General features: G+C 39.8%; 2 protein-coding genes and 1 non-coding gene across 4 annotated transcripts in view; 2 read left to right on the forward strand and 1 right to left on the reverse strand.

Moving 5' to 3' along the window:
• SLC25A17 (solute carrier family 25 member 17) overlaps positions 1 to 19,698 on the reverse strand; it is a 40,307-nt gene that overhangs the window by 11,658 nt on the left and 8,951 nt on the right. Inside the window, exons 1-4 of one of the 2 annotated variants that reach the window (XM_088837515.1) lie at positions 13,431 to 13,646; positions 11,386 to 11,446; positions 8,935 to 9,001; positions 7,387 to 7,538 (exon numbers count right to left, since the gene is read on the reverse strand). In XM_088837515.1, the coding sequence (XP_088693641.1) occupies positions 7,387 to 7,538; positions 8,935 to 9,001; positions 11,386 to 11,440 (274 nt within the window). In that variant the 5' untranslated portion in view covers positions 11,441 to 11,446; positions 13,431 to 13,646. Of the gene's footprint in view, positions 1 to 7,386; positions 7,539 to 8,934; positions 9,002 to 11,385; positions 11,447 to 13,430; positions 13,647 to 19,698 lie in introns of those variants that run through there. The other variant, XM_055394704.2, reaches the window with a different exon arrangement.
• On the forward strand, positions 11,714 to 14,682 carry LOC129535942 (transcription initiation factor IIB-like). The gene is made up of 2 exons (XM_055394705.2): positions 11,714 to 11,729; positions 13,629 to 14,682. Exons 1-2 carry the CDS (start codon positions 11,714 to 11,716, stop codon positions 14,456 to 14,458), a joined length of 846 nt encoding a protein of 281 aa, XP_055250680.2. The 3' UTR covers positions 14,459 to 14,682.
• On the forward strand, positions 15,122 to 15,223 carry LOC129537368 (U6 spliceosomal RNA). Its single transcript, XR_008682020.2, has one exon. It is a non-coding gene; the product is annotated as a U6 spliceosomal RNA (small nuclear RNA).

Here is a 19,698-nt window from a genome sequence, read left to right on the forward strand (position 1 = left end):
GAAGAGTAAAAAGTTAGCCTGTCACTAAGTTGTGTCTGACTCTTTGCAACCCCACAGACTGTAGCCCACCAGGCTCCTCTGTCCATGGGATTCTCCAGGCAAGAATACTGGAGTAGGTTGCCATTTTCTTCTCTAGGGGATCTTCCTGACCCAGGGATAGAACTCGAGTCTCTTGCACTGGCACTGATCCCCACCAGGGAAGCCCAATTGACTTTATGTGTATTTTAGGAGAAGTAAATGTTTATGACCTGCAAGTAAGTCACCTATGGTTTGCTCATCAAATATGTATTGTGTGTCTAGTACTGGGTTGGCAAAAAAATTCTTTCGGGTTTTTCCATACAATCTTATGTGCCAAGTAGGTGCTGATGATACAACAGGTACATAGAAAATGAAAATCTCTGTCCTTGTGAAGCTTATGTTCTAATAGTGTAAGACAGGATAAATAAGGAAAATATGTAGTATGTCAGAAGATAAAGTTAAGGAGAAAATTTAAGCAGAGAACGGGGATAGAGTTTTGGTGGTAGAAAGGGACTCCATTTTAGACAGTGTGGCCATTCAGAGAAAAACTTTACAGGAGGTGAGGGAGCAAACCATGCAGGAACCAGGAAGAGGAAAAAGCTTCAGGTTCACAGGCCCCGAGGGAGAAGTATTCTGGGAGAGTTCAGGGAGGAGAGGCTGGTGTGGCTGCAGTGGTGTGAGGGGCAAGGATAGGTGGGCAGGACAAACTGGGCTTTGGAGGACAGGGGAGGACTCCGGCTTTTATTCCAAGTGAGAAGGGAAGCAATCGGAGGCCTCTGAATAGAGGAATAATAATACAATCCATCTATGTTTTAGTGTGACCACACTGGCTGCTGTGTTGAACACGTACTGAAGGGGACAAAGAAGGTAGCAGGCCATCAGTTAGGAGACTCTGAGGATAATCCTGGCAAGATTCAACAGTGGTTTGGGCTCAAGTGGTACAAGTAGGGGAAAGCGGCTAACTGATAGGTACCATATGAAGAAACAGGAAATAGGATTCGTTTATGGACTGGGGGTGGGGTCAGAGAGAAAGAAGATGAATTCAAGACTTTTGGGAGGGCAACGAGAAGATGAGAGTTGCCACTTAGGAAAATGGGGAAGACTGCAGTTCTTTGAATTGACTTAAACAACATTTAAAATTTAATTCATTCAACATTTAATCAGCACCTTCTGTGTATCAGCCACTGCATTAAGGTACTAGAGATGCAGAGATTTTTTCTTTAAAAGTAATTTCTGCCTTTAAGGAGGGTCTAGTAAAAGATAAAAGACAAATATGCAGACTACTGTTATCCAGTAGAGTAAGCACTTAGAGGTATACATTGAGTTGAAGCACAGGGGGTGGGCACTTAACCCAGAATAAAACCTGGGGGTGGTGGGTATGAGAAACAGGGAAGGCTTCCTGAAGAGGAGGTGGCGTGAGCGGAGAATAAAAGGAGGAATAGGAGTTAACAAGACAAAAAAAAGCAGTAAGACTGCTTCAGGCTGACAACAGCAGCTGACAAGGAATGAAGTGACTAACGGCCTGGTATATTCAAGGAATCACGGCCTGGGAAGACAGGTACAGGAAGGCCAAGCTAGGGAGGGAAGCAGTACCACAGCAGATCTGGTATGGGAGACCCTTATCCTGCACATGTACCAGGTGGGGAGCGTCTTCTCTGCGGAGGGCGCTGTGACGTCATCCTATCAGCAAGGACTGAAGGGTTTGAGGCTGGGCCTAACAATCCGATTCAGACCTCAGAACAGCAGTTCTCAACCGCTTCTCTGACAAGACGTGTAATAGATGATGTTCACAATCCACGCAGACCCGTGGGTTCTAACTGTACGTCAATTCCATTCTTTTCTCACATTCTTAAGAAAACAGTTCAGAATGTATTAATAAATGAATGAGAATATTAACACAGTGGGATCTCTTTTAACCAGTTCCACATAGCGGACTCACCAGATAAACCTGTGTTCCCCTTTCCCTTTATGGACATTCTGACAGAGGCCATGGCGCACTGATGCCTGTGGCCTGGAGGCTACGCTCTAGTGTGCCCATGCTCTTTTACTTCCATCCCACGGGGGTCGAGGCTTACCAAGAGTGAATTACACCTTTTCTCAAACCTGTTTAATGTTGGTCATATCTGTTACAGTAGACAAAGCATTTATAGGCATAGGTTATTGTGGCTCAGCTGGTAAAGAATCCGCCTGCAATGCAGGAGACCTGGGTTCGATCCCTGGGTTGGGAAGATCCCCTGGAGAAGGAAAAGCCTACCCACTCCAGTATTCTGGCCTGGAGAATTCCATGGACTGTATAGTCCATGGGGTCACAAAGAGTCGGACATGACTGAGTGACTTTCACGTCAAAGCGAGAGAAGGTAACAAGGGGTGGTGTGTACCTAGTGTATAATGGGAAGCCAGACACAGCAAACAAAAAGCTCTTGACAACCAAAAGGCAGAAGATTTCATCATAAAATAGTAGTTTCATGGAAAGTTACCTAAGTTAGTCCCTGACAGTGAGCCATAACCTTTTCAATGTAAATATATATGGAAACTAATATGATAATATAATCAAGGTATTACAAAATTTGGTCTCAAGAATAAAAGATCATACCAGACTGCCATTTGTTGCACTTATATAAAAAAGAAGAATCCCTCTTATAGGCTGGATCTATTCTGATTTTTTTTTCAGTGAACAAATTTCAAACCTGAGCTCTTCAAATGATAAGTGTCTGAAGACTATTCTGCTAGAAAGGCTACTTGAGCAGAACTGTGCAAAGTGTGTTAGTGAGAAAGACTTGAGAAGGAGATCACAGCAGAGCAATGGTCCAGGTGAGGGATAATAATACTTGATTTGGGGAAACAGTTATGGACATGGAGAAGAGGGCATGCATTCAAGAGATATTTAAGAGACAGACTGGTGGTTCGTGAAGCCTGAGCAGACGTGGAGGGAAAGAGAGCACTCTCTATGGAGACCTCCAGATTTCTGTCCTGAGCTACCTACTTATTCATTCATTTCCTCAGAGAAAGTGTGTTACGCTCTTTATTTGAAAGCTGGTCTGGCTGAGGCTGGGAGTCTGTGTATGCATGCTCAGTTGCTTTCAGTTCAGTTCAGTCACTCAGTCGTGTCCGACTCTTTGCGACCCCATGAATCACAGCACACCAGGCCTCCCTGTCCATCACCAACTCCCGGAGTTCACTCAAACTCACCTCCATCGAGTCGGTGATGCCATCCAGCCATCTCATTCTCTGTCGTCCCCGTCTCCTCCCACCCCCAATCCCTCCTAACATCAGACTCTTTTCCAGTGAGTCAACTTGTCGTATGAGGTGGCCAAAGTATTGGAGTTTCAGCTTTAGCATCACTCCTTCCAATGAACACCCAGGATTGATCTCCTCTAGAATGAACTGGTTGGATCTCCTTGCAGTCCAAGGGACTCTCAAGAGTCTTCTCCAGCACCACAGTTCAAAAGCGTCAATTCTTCGGCAATCAGCTTTCTTCACAGTCCAACTCTCACATCCATACATGACCACGTGAAAAACCATAGCCTTGACTAGACGGACCTTTGTTGGCAAAGTAATGTCTCTGCTTTTTAATATGCTATCTAGTTTGGTCATAACTTTCCTTCCAAGGAGTAAGCGTCTTTTAATTTCCTGGCTGCAATCAGCATCTGCAGTGATTTTGGAGCCTAAAAAAATAAAGTCTGACACTGTTTCCCCATCTATTTCCCATGAAGTGATGGGACCAGATGCCATGATCTTTGTTTTCTGAATGTTGAGCTTCAAGCCAAACTTTCCACTCTCCTCTTTCACTTTCATCAAGAAGATTTTTTGGTTCCTCTTCACTTTGTGTTCAATTCTTTGCAACCCTATAGACTGTAGCCCTTCAGGCTCCCCTGGCCATGGGATTCTCAAGGCAAGAATACTGGAGAGGGTTGCCATGCCCTCCTCCAGGAGATCTTCCTTACCCAGGGATCAAACTCAAGCCTCCAGCACTGGCAGGTGCATTCTTTAGCCACTGAGGCCCCTGGGAACCCCAGGGTTGGGTGTGAGGATAGTCAAAAAGTAGAAACTTCCAGTTATAAAATAAATAAGTCATGGGGATATAATGTACAAGGTGACTGTACTTAATAAAATTGCATTGTATACTTAAAAGTTACTGAGAATAAACCTTAAAAGAAATAAATGTGTAAATATGTGTGATGATGGATGTTAACCAGATTTGTTGCAGTGTCAATTTCATAATACACACAAATACTGAATCATGATGTTGTATACCTAAAATTAGTATGTCAATTATATCTCAATTTAAAAAAGTAAAGTTGGTTCAAGGGAAAATTTATTATATAAAAATCAACTAAAGACTAAAATAAGACTATTAAGCATAAGAAAGGCTCAGAGACCAAATAAAAAATAGCAGTGGTCTCAGACAGGTGAAGAGGAAAAACTGGGGGCCATGAATACTCTTGGCCTGGTTACTATTTTTCAGTCAAATCATTTTCATTTCAATTGGACATTTACATTATTCAGTTGTGCAGCTTCCAAATCTGTAATTTTTCAAAGAATATATCAAAAAGTGAGTCCACAAAATACGAACACTAAATGGACAACATTTAAATAAACTGAGATACAAACTAAATGGATAAGCACACACACAAAAGGAAATAGATCTACTTTTTCCCCATCTCCTTAATAAAACTCTGATTAATTCAACAAATATTTATTCAGCAAATATTTACAGAGCTCCTACTACAAGTTAGGAATTGTTCTTACTGAAAATTTAGCAAGGGAGAAGGAATATATATATATAACAATATATATGTATATGAATATATATGTGTATATATATATATAATAACTAAAGTGAAAGTAGCTCAGTCGTCTCCGACCCTTTGCGACTCCATGGACGATACAGTCCATGGAATTCTCTAAGCCAAAACGCTGGAGTGGGTAGCCTTTCTCTTCTCCAGGGGATCTTCCCAACCCAGGGATTGAACCCAGGTTTCCCGCATTGCGGGTGGATTCTTTACCAGCTGAGACACAAGGCAAGCCCATATAATAACTAAACACAGATACGTAACTGCAATATAAATTATCCTACATATGTAATCTATACTTTATACATATGAAGTACACACACGATACTGCTCTGTATCTTACAGTGCTCATATTCCACTAGGAAGAAACAGAGAGTCACTAAATACTCACAGTATCAGGTTAATGGCTTCCCAGCTCTTCTGAAACCTCAGGTGACAAGGATCCAAAGACTTCTAAAATCGGGCTCCTTAACTCTCCAACTTACTGTTCATGCTCCTATACTCACTTTACTCACTCACTAAATTACAGAGCTCACTGTTCTAAACAAGGTCCTGTATTCTCTCAATTCCCTCCATTGGTAAATGACCACCACTTATCTCCAAGTGCTACTAATTCTGCCAAGGCTCAGTTCAAGAGCCACTGCTTTCTGTATGCAAATATCTCCCAGCCAAAAGGGACCCTCTTTCTCCTATGAATCCCCGAAGTATTAAAGTATTATATTATTATCCCCAAAGTATTATATTATGATGATACTGACTACACTGAGCTGTGTGCTAAGATCTCTTTGTCACACCTGACTAAATGCTCTCACACTCAGGGTGGGCTTCATGGGAGTGCAACCCTGTCTTGCGCTTGGTGTAATGCTTCACTGTCAACCCTCTTGGAGTGCTTAATACATTGTAAACAAGGAGTCCTGCACTTTCAGTTTACACTGGACCCTGAAAATTATGTAGCCAGTCCTGTTCATGTTAAACATCTCAGTCCAAAAAACAAAACAAACAAACAAAACCCCCCAGAAAATAAGCAGTAAAGGTACTGTAATTTTCATTTTTAAAAAAGGAGATCTTAACGTCCATAAATTCCGGGTACAGACTACTAAACAGGGATAATTGACCCTCTTCTCCAATTAAGAAGATAAAAACAAGCCAAGTTAGCTCAGAAATAAAATTTTCTGTATATGGTCAACTGATCTTTACAAAGGTGCCAAGACTACTCTGTGGGGTAATGGACAGTCTAGTCACATCAACAAATGGTGTTAAGAAAACTGGACATTCACACACAAAAGAATGAAGTTGAATCCTTATCTGACACCACACACAGAAAGTAACTCTAAACGGATTAAAGACTTAAAACTATATAACTCCTAGATGAAAACTAGGAGAAAAGCTTTCATGGCATTAAACTTAGCAATGATTTCTTGGACATGACACCTAAAGCACAGGCAAAAAAGGAAAAACAAGCAAATGGCATAATATCAAAATCAAAAACTTTTGAGCATCAAACGACATAACCAATAGAGTGAAAGGCAACCCACAGAATGGGAGAAAATATGTGTAAATCATATATCCGATAAGGGGCTAGTATCCAGAATATATAAAGAATACTTATAGATTTGAATACTTAAAGATTTGAACAGACATTTCTCCAAAGATGCTCAGCATCAGAAAAAAAGATGCTCAACATTACTATCATCAGAAAACCTGCATATCAAAACCACAGTGAACTATTATTTTGCTCTCATTAGGATGAAAAAAAAAAAGCAGAAAACAACAAGTGTTGATGAGGATGTGGAGAAACTGGAACCAACTGCTGGTGGGATTATGAAACAGTGCAACCACTGTGGAAAACAGTACAGCAGTTCCTCTTAAAATTAAAGAGAGAATTACCATATAATCCAGGAATATCACTTCTTGGAATATATCCAGAAGAACTGAAAGCAGGGACTCAGAGAGATTCATACAACCCATGCTCACAGCACTAACTATTCACAGTAATCAGGAGGTGGAAACAACCCAAATGTCCATCAGTAGGTGAATGGATAAACAAAATGTGGTAGATACATACAACAGAATATCATTCACACTTATAAAACAAGGAAATCCTGTTACATCCTACAGTATGAATGAACCTTGAGTATATATGATTCTGAGTGAAATAAATCAGTCAAAAAAGAGACAAATACTGTACAATTCCACTTACATGAGGCACTGAAAGTAGTCAAATTCATACAAACAGAAAGCAGAATTGTAGTTACCAGGGGCTGGGGGAGGGTGCAAAGGGGAACTGCTGTTTAATGGGTACAGAGCTTCTTATTTGTAAGACGAAAATGTTATAGAGATCCGTTTCACAATAATGTGAATAAACCTACTACTGAAATGTACACTTAAAAAATGTTAAGATGGTAAATTTTATGTTATGCACTTTTACTATACACACACACACAGAGTCAAGTTAGAAAACTAATTACATTCTTTGTAGTATTACTGTGTGTTAAAATAACCTCTTAGAGGGTATATGAATACAACATAAACAATAAAATATAAAAACACCTTATATTCAGAAAACTTAAGTTACCTGCAACAAATCCAACTACCAGATCTTTTCCAGTAGTAGAATGTTGACCTTTGACCCAGACTGCTTTGAGGCTATTAAAAGTGTAGAAATATACAAAATTGGAGCAGCAGAGACTGGAGATAACTGGAAACCACCCTCGATACGGTGCCAGGCTAGGAGAAGAACACAATAAGCAAAGTAAAGATGTGGGACAGAAGCCTCTAGAAAAGAAAATCCTAGAAAAGGCTGATCGTCAGTCACATATTCCCAAAGTTCATTACTATATCAAAATGTATTCCAAACTGTACACATATCCTACCTTCTGAGGATGCCCAAAAAAATCTTTTCCAGCATTAATGATACCAGGAAACAACATACATTCAATGACTGATTTACTAATTCCCCCCCTTGATTTCCTTTAGAAATTACTATATAAAATTAGAGACAATTTCCTCATGACTGTTAGTTAATAGAGCATCATTCACACTTTATTACAGGGCAAGAACATTTAAAATTAAGTAAATACAGAACACAAGTGATGGGGGCATCCAAAAAAAATGATAGGGACAAAAGGGGACGGGAACCAGACTGCAGGGGCTCACACTGACCACAGCTGGGACAATGTGACCACCAAAATAACCAAGGAATCAACTGGAAACCACTGCATTTCTGATTCTCTATAATACTAAATTAAGTATTTCCTCACAGACTGCTTACAGTTGCAAGAGAGAAAAAATAAAATTATTCAGTGGCTAATTCAAATCTAAGAAATTATAATTAACCAGTAAAGGGCAAGTGGACAATATGTGACTCTAGATGGGACATCCCAAGAAGGACACAATTTCACCTACATGTTATTCTGCCCAAGAATGCATAGATTCAGGCTAATCATGAAGAAACATGAGGCAAACTTAAAATGATAAACATTTTATTTAAGGAAAAATAAGGGGAGAAGGCCACACTCTTTGAAAATATCAGTCATAGGGGTAAGGGGCTTGATGTATGTATGGTATATAACTTACAAATAATTCTGAAAAAAACGTGTGTGTGTTGTGTGTCTGAGTAGTAAAGGAAGAAGGATGGGGAGGGCAGAGAGGGAAGGAGAAAGCATGAGCAGCAACGGAAAAAACAAATAGGAAAGAAAGTGTCAACAACAGGTCAATTTGGGGAAAGTACATACTGGTATTCTTTGTATTAAGACTATTTTAGCTTTGTAACTTTTTGTAAATTTGAAATTATTTCCAAATTAAAAGCTTTTTAAAAGGTACACAGGTCTGAATGTATCTGATAGGAATGAATCAAACAGCTATCACCTCCTCCAACTTACTGTACATAAAACAAAGTATAGGTTTCATGTTAAGTCTCTGTGATCAAGAATTAAAACGGCCAACCACAGAACTTTAAGGAAGTGAAAATTATTATGTAGTTAAAAGTCAGGCAATTACAAATTCACAACACAACAGAGGCTATGAGAAATGGATAGAAAGTGAGCAGAGACATGACAGAGGCCCAGGAATCTCCCAGTGAGCTGCTCCATCTAACAAAGATGAACCGGATAGGAGTACTCACAGGCCTTCTTCTTTAATGATCTCCAGGAGCACCATGTGTGTTGTTTTGGACTTTCTTTTCTCATCAACTACAAGATCAAAGAGTTTAAAGATAAATCCTTTGAGAATTGTTATCTTCAGCATCAACAAGTTTCACTGAAAGGCCACTGACCTCGCCTGAGCAATCTTTCAATCTCTGGGCTCCCTGGTTTGCCTCAGAATTCAATGATTCTTCTGTGTTCCCGTGGGCTAAATTCTCAACTGCTGATTCCCTGGGTTTTAACTGTTATTCATGAACCATGCTGCTGCTGCTAAGTCGCTTCAGTCATGTCCGACTCTGTGCAACCCCACAGACGGCAGCCGACCAGGCTCCGCCGTCCCTGGGATTCTCCAGGCAAGAACACTGGAGTGGGTTGCCATTTCCTTCTCCAATGTGTGAAAGTGAAAAGTGAAAGTGAAGTCGCTCAGTCGTGTCCGACTAGTAGCGACCCCATGGACTGCAGCCCACCAGGCTCCTCTGTCCATGCGATTTTCTAGGCAAGAGTACTGGAGTGGCTTGCCATTGCCTTCTCCGATTCATGAACCACAGAACATTTTAATTCAATACCTGATTTCCAAAGTAAAAGATGTAAGAGGAGAAATTGTTTCTATATTTCATAGGGCTCTTCTGTTGGTTTTTTTTTCAAAGTTATATATTCTCATTTTTATCTTAATATAAAGTAGAGAGGAAATAAATGATTATTTCCCGTTTAGAGAAGAGGTTACAGACACAACACTGTGAAGGACACATGTGGTTGACAGCAGAGCCAGGATTAAAATTTAAGCTTCAAAATATTAGCCTTGGGCTCTGTTTCCTAATCCAAAAATAATAAAAGGTCTCAAAAGGAGAACTCTACTTTTCTTGGCATTCTCAACAAAAACAAAACCTACTTTAATTTCAAATTTCCTACCCATATCTGAATATTTTGAAAATCTAAAAATGGGAAAATGAACCAATTACTTAAGAAAATTGGAACCTGCATCGCTCATGAGATGACAAATTAGGAAACACTGTACAAGGCATCTGATGATAACCATCAAAATTACAAATATTCACACTTTGAGCCAACAACCCAACTTCTGGGGATTTATCCCACAGAACTTACAGAAACAAAATGACATATGAACAAGTCTATTCAACAAAAGAGGAGAAATAATCCAAGAATCTCTAATAGTGGAGGGGTATACAGGTTATGCTGCAGCCATGCCACGGACCACTCTACAGCCAGAAGAAAGAAACAAGAAGCCCCCAGGTAAGCTGATTTGGAAGGCATCCAAAAAATGCATGATATGGAATAGTATGAAAAGTATGCTTTTTGAGTAAGAAAGAGAAAATTGAGTATATATATCATTTGCTTGTTAGTCCATAAAGACTCTCAGGGCTATTTGAGAGACTAATAAAAGATATTATCTATAGGGGAGAGAAAAGGAGGCAGACTAGAGGGAGATTTTTTTCACTGTACTATCTTTTTATATATTTTAGGTTTTGAGTCATGTAAAAGTACTACCTGCCCAAAATCTCTAACATTAATTAAACAGCAGTCATGAATGGTTTTAACACAGCAATTAATTTATTCAAAGCTAATCTTACTCTTATCTCTTAATGAACGTTTGGGCATAGGTTTATAATTTCAAGTTGAAAAATACTGATGAAAAAACAAGTAGAATTTATAAAGTGAAGTGGGGGGGTGCCTAGAACTCCATGCCTAGATGAGCAACGATGATGATATGTGAGTCCATGTTTCCTATTCTCTGTTTTCTTCCAGAAAATCTACTCCTAGTAAAAAAAAAGTCTCTACATTCTGCCTTTCAAAAGTCATACTGTTCGGCAAAAGAGACACAGGTATATAGAACAGTCTTTGGGACTCTGTGGGAGAGGGTGAGGGTGGGATGATTTTGGGAGAATGGCATTGAAACATGTATATTATCATATGTGAAACGAATCGCCAGTTCAGGGTCGATGCATGTTACAGGATGTTCGGGGCTGGTGTGCGGGGATGACCCAGAGGGAGGATAAGGGGAAGAAGGAGGTGGGAGGGGGGCGCAGGAAGGGGAACTCATGTACACCCGGGGCAGATTCATGTCAGTGTATGGCAAAACCAACAAATATAATATTGTAAAATAATTAGCCTCCAATAAAAAAAAAAAAAAGTCATACTGTTTATCAGAACGAACTGTAATGATTCAAAATGACTAATGCAAACCCACTCAGGTCTCTCAGATTAGAAAATGGCTGAGGCTATGACTCATTCACAAACACCTCTCTGTTAATTAGGAAACAGCAATGATGACCAGTCTTTAAAGTCAGTGAAAATGGACAACAGCAGATACTAATGAAACAGAATATCCTTATGTTAATTTAGAATTTAGTAGAGAAATAAGTTTGCTTCCTGACATCAAATGAACAGGAATATGATGACAATAAGATACTCACCTTGAAGTCGAAGTCGAGCTGTATCCAAGGGAAAAAATACTGTCATTGCTGTCATGCTTCCCTGAAAAGTTTGAAAAGCCTTTAGCCATTATGGTATCACAAAAATAATGAGCCACAACTTTTAAATGAACATAAATTCGTTGCTATCAATGGGTCAAATCGAATTTTCAGTGAACAAATATACAGATTATTTTAATCTACTGGGATCATTATTGTTCAAGCTTCTGTTAGTTACATACTTGAACAGACAGAAGAAATCTCTTTCTGATACTGAAAATGTAGTGGGTCTCTGGAGATGGCAAACTTAGGGATTTACAACCTTGGACACATGTCAAAGATAGCAGGTAAATGGATTTTTAACCTTTTATTGGTCAGTTACTGCTTCCATGCTCTCCTCTGATAACCCAAGAAACCAAAAAATCTAGTAATCAGATACATAGTTCTATACTCTCTGCTTAATAATATATTCACCACAAAGTATAAGAGGGTTAAGGATCATATTGTTCTTTAAAATAGCTGTCTGCTTGTGTTTTAAATAAAAAAGGGACAATATCTTTGCTAAAAATTCTATAAATAATTCATCCAAGAGAATCCAATGACAAAAATTATCAGTGGGGAAAAATAAGAAGCCAACAACCAGTCTTTTCATTCATAAAGCCCTATGACAGACAAAAACCAGAAGCACAGTTAGGGATAAAACCATATGTATGAAATCCCCAGGTGGGTTTACGGTTATCAACCTAGAGGCAGACCCCTCTGGTATATATTCTTGGGCATAAGTTCAAGTTTTAGACTATTGATCTAATAACGGTAACACAGAATATTTTTATCATGACAACAATGCGAAACTAAGTCAACTTTAAAGATAAGAACAAAAATGTGCTAAGTCTCTTATCTATTTATAGATGAGCCTGTCTGACAAAGGAAAACACTGTATTGTTCTATTAGTTACTCTTAGAAACTCAAATTAAATGTTATTACCCCCAGCCATCAGGGCCTCTGTGTTCCCACAGTGCTTGTTTATATCTTAGAGCACTCAGGCTGCAGTGAAATCTCACTCTTCCACCAGACTGTGAGAACATCTATTTATCTCTGAATATCATCGATTCTTAAACGTTTATTAGATTCAATCTACTTTCAGCTATTTATGCTATTCTGATGGCTCCCACATAAATGATCTTTCCTACTAAGAACTAGATATTTAATGTTTTAAGTAACTCTGGATCTGTAAAGGTATACAGTCTACAAATCTATTCTCCTGGCATCCTTGCTCACCTTACAAGCAATTTCAAAAAAACGGGGGCTGGAAAGCTGGTGAACACTTATCAAGGTTAGTTTACTTCCTATCATGCTGCAATAGCTTATCTATGCAGGGTATTGCACAGACAGGGCAGCTCCAGACAGAAAAGTCCTGCCTGGAAACTACTTCCTCAAACAACTGGATCACCTCCATCCCTCTTCACTGTCAGCTTTAAATAGACACCTCAGGTTTTCTAACTTAGAAGACCCTGCCCTGTGTGTGTGCTAAGTCACTTCAGTCATGTCCAACTCTTTGCGACCCTATGGACTGTAGCCCACCAGGCTCCTCTGTCCATGGGATTCTCCAGCCAAGAATACTGAAGTGGGTTGCCATGGCCTCCTCCAATCTCGAAATCTTAAAGTACATCTTGTACCAAGATAAAGGGAACAGTCAGTCCAAAGACCTCAAAGGTCTATTACCAAGGATTAGCATAAAAAACTCAGATCTATAAAATTAAAAAACACTTAAAAAATATATTAGTACTAGAAAGACTGGATCCAGATGGTAAACTGAAAACCCATCACTGCCTCCTCTGCATTCCAATCACTAATACTGAGAGAGATTTATAATATTAATATAAAAGTGCTTTGTAGAAAAACAAAAAGGAATCTAATTGGTGGATTAGAAATTAAAAGGATAACAGAGTAAGGCTGTTTTAAAAGAAGAAACCACAAACCAAAATGCACAGAAGGTAGATAGAGCAGGCAGAATAATAGCCCCCTGAAAGATTCTAACCCACAGTTACCTGTGAACATGTTACATTACATGGCAGGTCACTTTGCCAATCAGCTTATCTTAAAATAGATTATTCTGGATTATCTGAGTGGGCCCAACAAAGGTCTTTAAAAGTAGACGAGTAGGCCACTGTCTCTTCCTGTTTGCGGTTGCGTCTGTCGTTGTTTGTAGCTGGAGCCGCAGTGGCCGTGAAGATGGCGTCTACTAGCCAGTGACCGAGTTATCGATGTAGGATCTGAGTGGAGAACTTTCAGCAATGATAAAGCAACAAAAGATCCATCTCGAGTTGGAGATTCTCAGAATCCTCTTCTGAGTGATGGAGATTTGTCTACTATGATTGGCAAGGGTACAGGAGCTGCAAGTTTCGATGAATTTGGTAATTCTAAGTACCAGAATAGGAGAACCATGAGTAGTTCTGATCGGGCAATGAGGAACGCATTTAAAGAAATCACTACCATGGCAGACATAATCAACCTCCCTCGAAATATAGCTGATCGAACAAATAACCTATTCAAGCAAGTGTATGAACAGAAGAGCCTAAAGGGGAGAGCCAATGATGCCATAGCTTCTGCTTGTCTTTATATAGCCTGCAGACAGGAAGGGGTTCCCAGAACATTTAAAGAAATATGCGCTGTATCACGAATTTCTAAGAAAGAAATTGGTCGGTGTTTTAAACTTATTCTGAAAGCTTTAGAAACCAGTGTGGATTTGATTACAACTGGGGACTTCATGTCCAGGTTTTGTTCCAACCTTTGTCTTCCTAAGCAAGTACAGATGGCAGCAACACATATAGCCCGTAAAGCTGTGGAGCTGGACTTGGTTCCTGGAAGGAGCCTGATATCTGTGGCAGCAGCTGCTATTTACATGGCCTCACAGGCATCAGCTGAGAAAAGGACCCAAAAAGAGATTGGCGATATTGCTGGTGTTGCTGATGTTACAATCAGGCAGTCGTACAGACTAATCTATCCTCGGGCCCCAGATCTATTTCCTACAGACTTCAAATTTGACACCCCTGTGGACAAACTACCACAGCTATAAGTTGAGGAAGCTAATGTGAAATTCCTGTGAACACTGAACTTTGCCTGTTGTACATAGCCTATATACCAAGTGCTGGATTGAGCCTTTAATAAGGAAAAACGAAAGACATGGTACGCATTCCAGGGCTAAATATAAATTGCTTGGCATTCTGTATGTATATACTAGTGAAACATATTTAATGATTTAAATTTCATATTAAATTTGCTTTCTTTTGTAGCAATCTAGGAAACTGTATTTTGGAAAATATTTGAAATTCTTGAATAAAATGTTTTTCAAAACTAAAAAAAAATAAAAAATAAAAGTAGACGAGTAGGTGGGAGTGAGGCAATAGAGGACTCAGCCCATTATTGCTGGCTTTAAGATGCACAAAGGGTGCTTGCTTTGGCAGCACATATGGAGATCAGTCCTGGGTGTTCATTGGAAGGACTGATGCTAAAGCTGAAACTCCAATACTTTGGCCACCTCATGCGAAGAGTTGACTCACTGGAAAAGACTGATGCTGGGAGGGATTGTGGGCAGGAGAAGGGGACGACAGAGAATGAGATGGCTGGATGGCATCACCGACTCGATGGACATGAGTTTGTGTGAACTCTGGGAGTTGGTGATGGACAGGGAGGCCTGGCGTGCTGTGATTCATGGGGTTGCAAAGAGTCGGACACGACTGAGCGACTGAACTGAACTGATACTAAAATTGGAATGATACAGAGATTAGCATGGCCCCTGCGCATGGATGACACACAAATTTGTGAAGCATTCCGTAGTTTTTTTTAAAGATGGACAAAGGGGCCACTAGCCAAGAAATGTGGGCAGCATCTAGAAGCCAAAAAAAGCAAAGAAATGGATTTTCTCCTCAGGCCTCCAGAAAGGAACACATTGACATCTTAATTTTAGCTCAGTGGGCTGTCTATCTGACTTCTGACCTGCTTGATTGTTCTAAACCATTCAATCTGGTAGCCTGTGATTAATAATAAAAGTACAGCTGTATCCAGCTACAAATAAACTTAATATCTATGAGAAAGTATATTGCAAATGATAAAGGTAAATTGAGAACATAGCTATTCGGTACTTTTGGGACTTGCTGTATTTGTCTCCTCACCAAGCAAACACACAGATGACTGTTTTCATAATTCTATACATGAAAGTCTTATGTTAAGCTACAGTCATATGCTTTTTTCAGAAATTTGAATTAAATTCTGCTTTTCATAAAGTGTTGTTTTTTTCCTTAGGACTGTCTTCTCACACAAAATCAGACAGCACAAAATACTGAGAAGATAGCTACTCAAGGTAAAATACTGTTGTGCCAGAGAGGCATATAAACCAATTATCTAAGTCCCACAGAATTCTAACCATCTGAGTGGGAGTTCCATTGTTGACAACAACTACAATTTAAAAGACTCTCTTTCCTGAGAAACACCTTCTTCTAACTCACCAAAACCAAACATTTTGAGTCACAACATTCTACCATCCTCTTCTGGCATTTGACCATTTGGTGCTGGGAAAAATTAATTTCTACACCACATTGGCCTGGAGGTGGAAAGGCCCTTACAGGTCACCTAGCACTGCAGACGGAGAAGGCAATGGCAAGCCACTCCAGTACTCTTGCCTAGAAAATCCCATGGATGGAGGAGCCTGGTAGGCTGCAGTCCGTGGGGTCGCTAGGGGTCGGACACGACTGAGCGACTTCACTTTCTCTTTTCACTTTCACACATTGGAGAAGGAAATGGCAACCCACTCCAGTGTTCTTGCCTGGAGAATCCCGGGGACGGGGGACCCTGGTGGGCTTCTGTCTATGGGGTCACACAGAGTCGGACACGACTGAAGTGACGCAGCAGCACTGCAGATCCTTTCCCTGCAGACCAAGGAGCCTGGGCCAGGGTTGATAAGTTGTTGTTTAGTTCGTAAGTCATGTCCGACTCTTTTGCAACTCTATGGACTGAAGCCGGCCAGGCTTCTCCATCCACGGAATTTTCTGGCAAGGATACTGCAGTGGGTTGCCATTTCCTTCTCCAAGGAATCTTCCCAACCCAGGAATCGATGCCAAGTTTCATGCACTGCAGGCAGACTCTTTACCATGTGAGCCAACAAGGAAGCCAAATCTTTCAGACCCAGGAATCGAACCAGGGTCTCCTGCATTGCAGGCGCCTTTACCAGCTAAGCTAGCATGGACGCCTAAATTTTAAGTGCCTCAAAGACTTCTACATGAAGATACCCAGCAGGCAGCCAGATCCATTTGGAGTTCCTGAGATTCTCGGACAGAAATGTAGATTTGGAACTTACTGGAATAGAGCATCTTTCTTCACCTTTAAGACAATAATGATTGTACAATGGCTTAACAGATTTTTGTTAGGGGTGGGTGAGATCATTATTTTACCAATATGCGATCATATACTGTTTTATTTTCATAACCAAATTTTCATTCTCAACAAATAACTGAAAACATACATGGCAGAATATTTTGTGTTTCTATTTTCTATTTTACTGATTCTTCTCTTTATTGCCTCCCTTTTCCTTTGGGAACTTATATTCTTATCTAATATCTTGAGATGGATGCTTAGCTCACTGGTTTTAGGTCTTTCTTCTTTTCCAAACTTGATTTTAAAAGTTACTTCTTTCCCTCTAGGTATTTTAGCTGTACCTGACAGCATTCCTTTTCTTTACAACTCAGTGGTTTTTTCAGATATTCACAAAGTTGCACAACATTCACCACTAGCTAACTCCAGAACATTTTCATCACCTTAAAAGAAAACCCATTCCCATTAGTAGTCACTCTTCATTTTCTCCTCCTCTCACACGCTGGCTACCACTAACCTATTTTCTGTCTCTCTTTTGCCTATTCTATACATTTCATATAACCGGAACCAAATAACACATGATTTTTTTTGACTGGCTTCTTTCGGGGTTCCTCCATGTTACAGAATCAGAATTTCATTCTCTAGTGTGGTTGAAAAATATTCTATTATATGGATAAATCACCTTCTGCTTATCCTTGCATCAGTTGGTAATTTGGGTTATTTCCACTTCTTGGCTTTATGAATAATGCTGCTACGAACATTTGTATACAAAGTTTTACACGGATATGTCTTCAATTCTCTAGCAGTGGAATTGCTGGGTCATATGGTAATTATGTTTGACATTTTGAGGAACTAACAGTTTTCCACAGTGACAACACAATTTTATATTCCCAACAACAAAACATGAGGTTTCAAGTTTCTCCATACCCTACCAACACTTGTCATTATCTGTGCTTTTAATTATAGCCATCCTGCTGCTGCTAAGTCACTTCAGTCGTGTCCAACTCTGTGCGATCCCATAGACGGCAGCCCACCAGGCTCCCCCGTCGCTGGGATTCTCCAGGCAAGAACAATGGAGTGGGTTGCCATTTCCTTTTCCAATGCATGAAAGTGAAAAGTGAAAGTGAAGTTGCTCAGTTTTGTCCGACTCTTCGCAACCCCATGGACTGCAGCCCACCAGGCTCCTCCGTCCAAGGGATTTTCCAGGCAAGAGTACTGGAGTGGGTTGCCATTGCCTTCTCCGTATAGCCATCCTGCTGCTGCTGCTCCTAGTGGGTGTGAAATAGTATCTCACTGTGGTTTTGATTTGCATCTCTCTGATAACTTGCATTTCATGTATTTATTGGCTACTTGTACATCTTCACAGGAGAAATGTCTATTCAAATCCTTTATGCATTTTCTTGAAGTTATTAATTTTTACTTTTTGACTATGGTAGGTCTTTGTTGCTGCATACGGGCTTTCTCTAGTGATGAGTCCGGGCTTCTCACTGGGGTGGCTTCTCGTGTTGCAGAGTAAGGACTCTAGGCACACAGGCTTAGCTGCTCCTCAGTTTGCGGGATCTTCCCACACCAGGGATCAAACTTGTGTCCCTTGCATTGCAAGGGGCATGCTTAACCGTTGGACCACCAGGGAAGTCCCATTTGTGCATTTTTTAATTAGGCTATTTGCCTTTCTATTAATGAGCTGCAAACATTCTTTACATATTCTGGAGGCTAGACACTTCATCAGATATTGCAAATCAGACTTGCAAATATGTTCTCCATTCTGTTGTTTTTCCTTTCTTAATAGTATTTGAAGCACAGTCTTAATTCAGATCAAGTCCAATGTATATATTTATTACCTGTGCTTTTGGTGTTATATCTAAGAAACCACTGCCTAATCATAAAGATTTATGTCAATGTCTTCATCTAAGAGTTTTGTAGTTTGAGTTCTTACATTTAGGTCTGAGGATCATTTTGTGTTAATTTTTGTGTGTGGTGTGAAGCAGGGGTTCAGCTTCATGCTCTTGCATGTCGATGTCCCACTGTCCCTGCACAATTTATTGGAGAGACTGTTCTTTCCCCATTGATGTTCCTTGGTGTCCTTGCCAAAAGTCAACTAAGCACAAATTTGGAGGTTTATTTATTGGATTCCCAGTGCTGCTCTGTTTATCTGCCTGTCTATCCTTATGCCAATACCAGTCTCTTGATTGCTGTAGCTCTGTACTAAGTTTAAAATCGGGATGCTAACAGTCCTTGAAATTTTTCTTCCCCAAGATTATTTTGGCTACTCTGGATCCCTTGAGTTTTCATACAAACTTTAGGATCATCTTGTCAATTTCTGCAAAAAAGCAAATTGGAATTCTGATATGGAGCATGCCAAATCTGGTGGATCCTCTTAAAAAGTACTGCCACCTTAACAGTAATATTCTCCAACCCACTTATTCAGAGGATGTCTTCCCACTTACTTAGGGATTTTTTTCAATGACTTGTTTTTAGCATAGCTACAAGTTTTAGTATGCACCATCTGTGCTATCAGTTGTTTTTTTTTAATGTGAAGTCTGCACTAAGTAATTCTAGTCTTTTTTTGTGTGTGTGGTTGCACCTCACAGCTTGTGGGATCTCAATTCCTCAACCAGGGATTGAACCTATTCCCTCTGCGGTGAAAGCACAGAGTCCTAACCACTGGACCACCAGAAATTCCCTAAGACTCAGTTTTAAATGCTTTTTTATTTCCATTTTGATTTCTTCTTTAACCCACAGATCATTCAATAATGTGTTTAATTCTCAAACATATATATTCACATTTTGAATCTATTACCCCTTAGCATCTACCACCGCTCTTCTATGTTCCTTGGATATTTAACAAGTGAACTAGAAATTTATTCTTAACTTAATCCCCCTGCTCCAAAAAATTTATAAAATTTTGTACAGTCACAAATACCAAGCAAAAGTAAATCAGAACAAACA

The sequence above is a fragment of the Moschus berezovskii genome, chromosome 6 (assembly GCF_049115385.1).
Source record: "Moschus berezovskii isolate FMDL1 chromosome 6, NW_MosBer_1.0, whole genome shotgun sequence".
In the NCBI taxonomy this organism is placed as follows: domain Eukaryota; kingdom Metazoa; phylum Chordata; class Mammalia; order Artiodactyla; family Moschidae; genus Moschus; species Moschus berezovskii.